General features: G+C 56.3%; 4 protein-coding genes across 4 annotated transcripts; 3 read left to right on the top strand and 1 right to left on the bottom strand.

The window, feature by feature from the left end:
- Positions 1 to 658: 658 nt before the first annotated feature.
- On the top strand, positions 659 to 973 carry CHGG_04292 (uncharacterized protein; the record flags this gene model as incomplete). Its single annotated transcript, XM_001223505.1, has 2 exons — positions 659 to 879; positions 949 to 973. 2 exons carry the CDS (start codon positions 659 to 661, stop codon positions 971 to 973), a joined length of 246 nt encoding a protein of 81 aa, XP_001223506.1.
- Positions 974 to 1409: 436 nt separating this feature from the next.
- On the bottom strand, positions 1410 to 2568 carry CHGG_04291 (uncharacterized protein; the record flags this gene model as incomplete). The annotated part of the gene is made up of 2 exons (XM_001223504.1): positions 1410 to 2413; positions 2469 to 2568. 2 exons carry the CDS (start codon positions 2566 to 2568, stop codon positions 1410 to 1412), a joined length of 1104 nt encoding a protein of 367 aa, XP_001223505.1.
- A 1033-nt stretch (positions 2569 to 3601) lies between these two features.
- On the top strand, positions 3602 to 4728 carry CHGG_04290 (uncharacterized protein; the record flags this gene model as incomplete). Its single annotated transcript, XM_001223503.1, has 2 exons — positions 3602 to 3632; positions 3824 to 4728. 2 exons carry the CDS (start codon positions 3602 to 3604, stop codon positions 4726 to 4728), a joined length of 936 nt encoding a protein of 311 aa, XP_001223504.1.
- Positions 4729 to 5931: 1203 nt separating this feature from the next.
- Positions 5932 to 8130, top strand: CHGG_04289 (uncharacterized protein; the record flags this gene model as incomplete). The annotated part of the gene is made up of 1 exon (XM_001223502.1): positions 5932 to 8130. The coding sequence occupies one exon, from the start codon at positions 5932 to 5934 to the stop codon at positions 8128 to 8130; it is 2199 nt and encodes a 732-aa protein (XP_001223503.1).
- Positions 8131 to 8297: the final 167 nt, after the last annotated feature.

The following is an 8297-nucleotide window of genomic DNA, read 5'->3' as shown; positions in this document are numbered from 1 at the left end:
TTCAAGCTCGAATACAAAGCTCAATCTAAAGGCATATGTTTGTTGCGATGTGTTTACGTCGGTCAATGCGGAGGGATGTCTTGAAACCCAGGGCGCTTAAGCTCTTTCGGCATCGATTGGCTTTGCCTGCCGGGACAGATGGATGGATGGATGGAATTTATTTCGCCCGGAGGCACTGGGCCTATAGGGCCTTAGCACGCTAACTACATCCGGATCAAATCGTTTTGCCTTTAACTCGTATAAGCCCCCTACTTCTTCCCTCTTTCTCGCTGCACCATTTACCTCTTGCCTTGGTTGTTGTTAGCAGATCAGCTTGGAAGCTACTTTCTCCAAGTGTTCAGCGTCCTATCTTCAGCAGCTAAAGCGGGACCTGCTGCTGCCGGGACAGACCTCGGCCCAGGCCGCCCGAGCCAAGGCCACACCCCACGTGACGCTATCCCTGTGCGGCCCGCATTGAGCCATTCTGCCGCTTGCCACCGCTACTTTTTCCGCCGCCTTGCTTTGTCCAGGCCCCTCAGATGCTCGAACGCGGTCATCCAGCATTTACCAACATCAAAACTTCAATCAAACCACCTTCCACCACGACACGCGTTATCCCACCCGCGCATCCCGCAAACCTACCAAACAACCCCTTATTCCAACCCGAAACAATTACAGAATGTCTCGCGAGGAGTACCAAGTCCCCACCGGCTCCGGCTCGTCAATCGGCGTCGGCGGCTCATCCAGCGCCCCCGCGGCGCGCGACTACGCCAGCGAGGGCGGCGGCACGATGCACTACATCTGCGGCGACTGCTCGTCACGGGTACCGCTGGAGAAGGGCACAGGGATCCGCTGCCAAAAGTGCGGCGCGCGCGTGCTGTACAAGGAACGGACAAAGAGGTAAGGGGGCTCGCTCGCTCGCTCGCCCGGCCTTCTCGGGTGGCGAGTCATTGCTGACCGTTGCTACAGAATGGTGCAGTTCGAAGCGCGTTGATGGGATAGATTTGTGAAGGCCACTGAGTGGATGGTTTCCCTTAGGATGCTGGGACTATACATCTCCGTAGCCCTTTGTCCTCGACTCGTCGGTTAAGAATGGCTCTGGATAGGCCGACACCAAAGCAGGGCAGAGACACCACTTCCCGAAGACGGCTTTTTGGTAATTTGAGAAGCACGTGACAAGAAATACTAATTTCTTGTCCATTTTTGTCTAAATAGAACCCTATCTACCTACCTAATGCTGGTATCACCCAAACGCCAGAATGCTGATGCCAATCTTCAATACAAGAAACACCCTTTAGGCCCAACTACCATTTAACTTTTTTGCGTGTGGAGGTACTTCGCAAAGCTTGCATCCGCGCCGACGGAGTCCTCCTGGGTGCAACATTGAAGCCTCGTATCTCGCCTGAAGGCCCTCTCGATCCTCCTCGTCGTCAAGCTCGTCCTTCGCTTTCCTCGTCTGGGCTGAGCGGTTCTACATCCTTTCTCGTTCGAGTTCGATGTCGCCCGCGGTGTCTGGTTTGCTGCAGCACTTGTGCGAAGACCGGCCGCCCTATAGCCATGCCGGCCATCATCTTGTCCAGCTCTTTCTCCCTCTGCTTCTTCTTGTCAGATTCCCTCTGCTCCCGCCTCCGGTCCAGCTCAGGCTGGTAATCGCGCCTGAACTCATCCGTCTTGTCCTTAACGGCATTAAAGAAGTCGTCGATTCCAGTGCCTTGGATCGCACTGACGTTAACCACGCTGAGATGGCTGTAGAACTCTTCCAACACGAGGCTCATGCTGTTGATGAGGCTACCCATGTATCCGCTTCCGGTGCCGTCCTCTCCACTGAACGCGTTATTGCCCTGCTCCTTGTCTAGCGCTGCCTGGAACGCGTCAAAGTCGGTCATCCACTCTTTCGCGAACGACGCGTCCTCCACATCGGTCTTATTAAACACGATGATCATTGGAAGCTTCGTCTTGTACAGAATACTGCAGGCATAGAGCATGTTGCTCATGAAGGTTGAGGTGGAAGTTATACGCGGGGTATCGACGATATAGGCGATAACCGTTGGGAACGACGACGCGAGGGAGTCGAGAAAGATGGTCCCCGAGGCTGACCATACGAAGGCTTCAATCTGCCCTGGAGTATCAACCAGAATATGCTTAACGGGTTTCCGACTCGGGTTCTCTGGGTCCGGCGTTGCCCTCTTCTCGAGAAGACCGATGAACTGATCTACTTTGGTCGCAAAGAGGTTGAGTGACGTCATGATACCTCCATTTGGTCCCAGGTTGTACTCCTCCATGACCTTCTTGTAGTTTACCGAGTCTCGAATATCGATGTTGCACGGATACGGAGAGTTGGCGACAGCTGGGTCGAGGTTGACGAGATAAGGAGGCTCTTTCTTCGCAAACTGATGGGAACTAATCCGCTGCATGAATGTGGTCTTGCCCGCTCCTAGAGGACGAGGTGAGTGGGAGAGACGGTAGCGAAAAATAGCTGGTCAACATACCTGCCATTCCGATGCAAACAACCACAGTGGGTTGCTCTGTCTGCCCATGTGGGCCAGTCACTGGAGCCGAAGCCGAAGCCGAAGCTGAAGCTGAATCCATTTTGATAAGTGGTGTTCGCGATGTTTTTTTTGGCGTTCACGAGCAATGCCTGGAATTACTGGTTGATGATTGTTATGTGTTGGATGGATGCGGATTGCTGTGTTTAAGTTTGTTGAATGTGATGAAATTCCAGGACGGCGGGGTGAGTTACCTTGGTGGGGCAGCTTTTCCGTCCGCTTGCTGGGTCCGTGACTCCGTGTCAACTAAGGCAGAATTCGCACGTGGCCAACGGGGAGATCTGGGCTGTGGGGCCGCAAAGCGGGTTCCTTGTCCCTCGCTCTCATGTCTGAGGTGCCAGCTTGGGTTGCATCCTTCATGTGCTTGTCACTTGGCGTGCATTTCCTAGTCCAAGGGATCTGAGTTAGTTAACGGCATTTATATGTTGTAAAATAGGAGAACTACTTCATACTTCGTTTCATTCATTGGGGATGACTATTGACGATTTTTTGAGTTACATCGGCTGGCGGTAAACCAAACCCGACCCCGTCTCACGTCATCGAGATCCTGACAAAGGGCTGGTGTGGATGGTGCTTGATTGTTCTCAGTCCTTGGCGACTCAGCCCTTGTTGCGCGGCTGGTGACGGTTCCGAGCAACGACCAACAAGCGGCCTAGAGAGGGCTACCAAGGCCGTCCATTTTACCGCAGCTGCGCCCCCAATAAAGATCTCAGTCTTCCCCTGTTCCTCGCTCCCGATTTTTTTCAGATCATTGTTAGTCCTCCATCGCTGTAATGCCCAACAGATCGTGATTAATCTTTCGACATCTCTGGACTACGAATATATCTTAGCTACCAATACCGACAACGCGCGTCATCTCGCCCCGCATCCTCACATTGAGACACGTCCCCGCTCGCGCTCCGCAGCGCCAACGATTGCATTCGCCATGTTGCGGAAAAAAGACACCTTCACTGTGATCACGCCCATCCCGGGCTTCATCCCTCGCCAGCTGGCCATTGACATCCTCCACTCACACTCTGAGGTCATCACACTGAACCCGCTCGTTATCGGACACAAACCCATTCCCGCGCCACAAAATGCCGAAACAGACGAGTACTACTCTACCTGGTATGAAATCACAGAACGCATCCAAGTTGTCCCCGGGATCGGGAAGGTGGGCGCCTCGACAATTCAGTTCAATGGCTGCTTTCATGATATGCCGTGGGGCCTGCAGACTCATATCTACGCGCCCATGAGTGTGGACCTCCGAAACAAGTATCGGATTGCCGGCAACCAACCTGGTGTTGAGGCGCCCGAAGTGCCGGAAATTGGGTTGAAGGGGCTGGGCGCGCCATCCGACGGCCTGTACCTGAGGGAGGACATCGAAATCAAGTGCAACATCACAGTGCTCAGTTTTGTCAAGTCGCAATTAAGAAAGGCCGGCGGCGAGATGGTCAAGCGCATTATCAAGAAGGCAGAGCTGTTGGATGCCGGGGTGCTTCAGGCCATGATCGAGGACGGAAAGCTCAGGACGATCAACCCAGCCGACAGAAGCAGCCAGCTCAAATCACCACTCCCGTCTCCTACCAGCCTCCGGTACTCGCCATCCGTCAGCGGCTCGCCCCCGTTGGGGTCACCGCCCATTCCATATCAGGTCCCCCGGGTGCAATCGTCATATGCGGGATACCAGCGGCCTAGCACCTCTGGTTCGCAAGGTGTCGTGGCGTACGGGATGCAGGAGGGTGCCCAAGAACTTCCAGCTGGGCATGCAGGACAAGCAAGTCCACCAGCACAAGCCCCCATCGAGATGCCCGGCGACTTCTATTATACGTCCCCTAACCTGCAATCCGACCGGCAATCACCACCTCAGGCGTTCCGGTCATCCCCCCCTCCCAGCAACCGAGAATCATTTATTGACCCAACCCAATCGTCCAACACAAGCCCGAACCCATCGGTGGGCGGCCAGTGGACGACGCCGGGTCCACGACCCATCTCGGGGTCCTCGGGAGCCCCGAGCCCTGGCCTGGACAACAAGGGTTTCCCAGCGCCCCTTGCCCCTCACAGAGAGACCGCTAAGGAGCACCAGGACGACAAGAAGGCGCCCACCCGGGCGCCGCAGCCGCCTCAATATGTGCCCTACAACCCGGCTGACTACGCCAAGAGGCCGCCAGGGCAACCCCAATACGGGCATGGTCAATTGGACCAGAGGTACAGTTATACGTGATGAATGCTTGGAAAATTGTACAGGAAGGATATAGAAGTGCATGACGGCTTATACCCGGGATTTTGTTATGTTCCTACCTTGGCTGTGGGCGTTGGGCGTCAAAAATGACATGCTGCAAATGGCGGATCTCAGGCGGTAATTTTCAATAGCGAATAATTTGATATGCCATTCTCTAGCGTGTAAGATGTTGTTGCTCTACTTACTGCTGTCCCCTTCAACTCCCTTGGGAAAATCCACACCTCGAGTTGAATCCTCACTGGTCAGCCCGAGCGGCCAGCGGCACAGCGGCCTCCCAAGGCTCACCCCTTCGTCCCACCTTGGTTCCCGAGCAGTTGAGTTCCCGAGGCTACAGGCCCAGTAGCGGCCCTGCGGCCGGCCTGAACCTCACTGGTCTGCGGCTGTGGCTGCGGGAAGATGCGCACCTTGTCAAAGATCTCAAACTTTACGCTCGGGGCCGTCGAGCAACAAGGAACATCAAGCCCACAAAGAGTTGGCCCCCAGCCAAAATTCTGATTTCTAAATCTAGCGCCGGTAAAAATGCTTTGTCGGCCTGTCCGAAACCACTCCTTATTTCTTTTAAGCCTAGTAATGGCGTCGGCCTTCGAAGTCCATCACCGTGTAATAGGGATTGTTGGCGAGCACGCGTGGCTAGCGCCTAGCGCCTGCTCAGAATGGCGATCCTCTGGTTACTCAGCGACAGGCAGATAGGCCCACAACACACGAGTTTCCCATCCAACTCATTAAGACGGGAAGACCACTGCCGATGGCTCAGCCCCCTGGTCCCATCCTTGTAGCCTCGATAGCGTCGGAAGAGGAAGATGGAGGGGTGACGTGCACTCCTTGATATCGATTTGTTGCGTGACGTTACCGTTGAGTTCGATTGGATCAAGTAGTTGAGTTTCTTTTCCAACTTCAGACGACTGCGACGAAAATAGGAACCCCCACAAGGCACAAGCTTGTAGGAGACAAAGCCCAGAAGTGGCGGTTTTGAGGATTTGGCTGGTCTAGACACACAGTGAATGGACACTGTGCTAAGACGGTGGGTGGAGTTGGACCTTGGGCGAAAGCTCGGTGACACCCAGAGTGCACGTCCCACATGCACTTCTGGCAGCGACGTCACTTTAACATTTCCATATCAAAGTTGGTCTTGGCGTTCAATTGACTCAAAACACATGCCTGCTCAGCGAACCCAACACTGCGATAATGGACAGTTTGGAAGCTTTTGAAAAGGCGCTTGCTGCCGAAAAGGCCGAGGAAGAACGCGCCGCCCGTGAAAAAGAAGAACGGCGCGAACGAAAACATAGGCACCACCATCGTCGCGATCGCTCTTCAGAACGCGACCGAACGAGCGAGAGACACAGGCACCGCGATTCAGAGAGGGATAGAGACGACCGCAGTGGGCGCAATGGAGACAAAGATAAGCGCAGCCATCACCGATCTCGAGACGATGATCCGGACGAGGACAAGCACCGTCACAAACGCTCACGCCATTCCCGCGACGACCCAGAAGAAGAATCTAGGCATCGGCATAGGCACCGGCACAGATCAAGAGAGCGCTCCAGAGGCGGAGAGGAGAAAGGCCGCGAAAGGCGGGGGACAAGAGAGATCAGGGACCTCAAATTATCGGACCCCAAGGAGGATCTTCCCATTCCCGACGAAGAGAAGACCCCGGCCAACGCTACGCCCCTTCTTCGAGACTCCTGGATGACGGCGCCCTCGGCATTGGATATTGACTACGTTCAAAGAGGAGGGAAGCGGAAGAGTCCGTCACCCGTGAGAGAAGAACCACCAAGGGTGTTACACAAGCGGGAGCTCAATCGAGGCCTGGGCGAGGTGCAGAGCCGTGAGCAAAGTGAAGAATCTAGCACGAGGGAAGTGAGCTACAAATTTGGCGACGAGGGATCGCAGTGGAGGATGACGAAACTCAAGGCGGTGTACACCATTGCGGAGCAAACAAACCGACCGGTTGATGAGGTTGCCGAGGAGAGATTTGGTAGCCTGCGGGACTTTGACGAAGCTAGGGAAGAGAAGGTGGAGATGGATAGGCGTGGCGTGTACGGCGAAGGCTACGTCGGCAAAGAGAAGCCGACCGGTGAGCTGTATGTGGAGCGACTGGCGACGGCTCGGCGGGCACCCGCCCGCTCTCCATCTCCAGAACCTGAGCAGGGCATGGTTATCGAGGATATGATTCATCCGGCCCCCCCAATGGACCAGTCCGCCCTCAATCGCATGCGTGCTCAGCTGATGAAGGCGAAACTTCGCAACGCCCCCGATGCCTCGAAGCTCGAAGCAGAATACAACGCCGCCATGGCCGCCTTCAGCACTGGCGCCGCCTCGAACAACGCCGTCGTCCTCGACGCTTCCCACAACCGCATGCTCGCCGGTAGCCGCGGCGAAGTCAAAGCAGTCACCACCAAGCGCGGCGTCGAGCGCGGTCAGGTTGAGGCGAACGAAGACATGTCCATCGACGACATGCTCCGCGAAGAGCGCCGCACGCGCGGACAAGCCGGGGGCGAAGGGCTCCGGCTCGCCGAGCGCATCGCCAAAGACGCGCGCTTCGACAATGACCTCGAGTACCTCGACGAAAACGCCGCCAAGCTCGCCAAGCGCGTCCACAAGACCGACTCCTCCCTCAAAAACATCGCCGTGACCGAATACAAAAAACTCAACCGCATCCTCGACACCTGCCCGCTCTGCTTCCACGAAGACCGCGCCCCACCGCAACACCTCCCCCTCGCCCCGGTCATCGCCCTCGCAACCCGCACCTACCTAACCCTCCCCACCGCCCCCGAACTCACCGGCGCCGAAGGCGGCGCGGTCATCGCCCCGCTCAGCCACCGCACCAACCTCCTCGAATGCGACGACGACGAGTGGGAGGAGCTCCGCAACTTCATGAAGAGCCTGACGCGGGCGTACCACGAGCAGGGGCGCGAGGTTCTGTTCTACGAGAACGCGGCCGCGCCCCACCGGCGCCAGCACGCCGTCCTGGTGGCCGTCCCCGTCCCCTACGACCTCGGCGCCACCGCGCCCGCCTTCTTCCGCGAGGCCATGCTCGCCGCCGACGAGGAGTGGGCGCAGCACCGCAAGATTATTGATACGGGGAAGCGGGCGCGCGAGGGGCTGGGGAAGCTGGCGTTTCGGAGGACACTCGCGCGCGAGATGCCGTATTTTCATGTGTGGTTTGATTTGGATGGGGGGTTGGGCCATGTGGTGGAGGATGCGGAACGCTGGCCCAAGGGGGATTTGTTTGCGCGTGAGATCATTGGGGGGATGTTGGATTGCGAGCCGGATGTGATTAAGCGGCAGGGGCGGTGGTCGAGGAATGATGACCGGGTGGAGGGGTTCAAGAAGAGGTGGCGGAAGTTTGACTGGACGAGGGTGCTCACCGAGGCTGGGCAGTGAGTGATTGGAGGGAGGGCTTCGTAGTCTATGAAGATAATCAGCATTCCAAGCATGGGTGTTTGCCAATCTTAGTACACTAAATAATCTGTACATGACACCTGAAAACGCCATAGCACTGCCAAACTCCGTCCGTGGAAACCGGGACTTTTCCGACCAAACCTGAGCAC

This window comes from Chaetomium globosum, genomic scaffold, assembly GCF_000143365.1.
Source record: "Chaetomium globosum CBS 148.51 scaffold_4 genomic scaffold, whole genome shotgun sequence".
In the NCBI taxonomy this organism is placed as follows: Eukaryota; Fungi; Ascomycota; class Sordariomycetes; order Sordariales; family Chaetomiaceae; genus Chaetomium; species Chaetomium globosum.
This window is presented reverse-complemented; position numbering and strand designations above follow the sequence as displayed.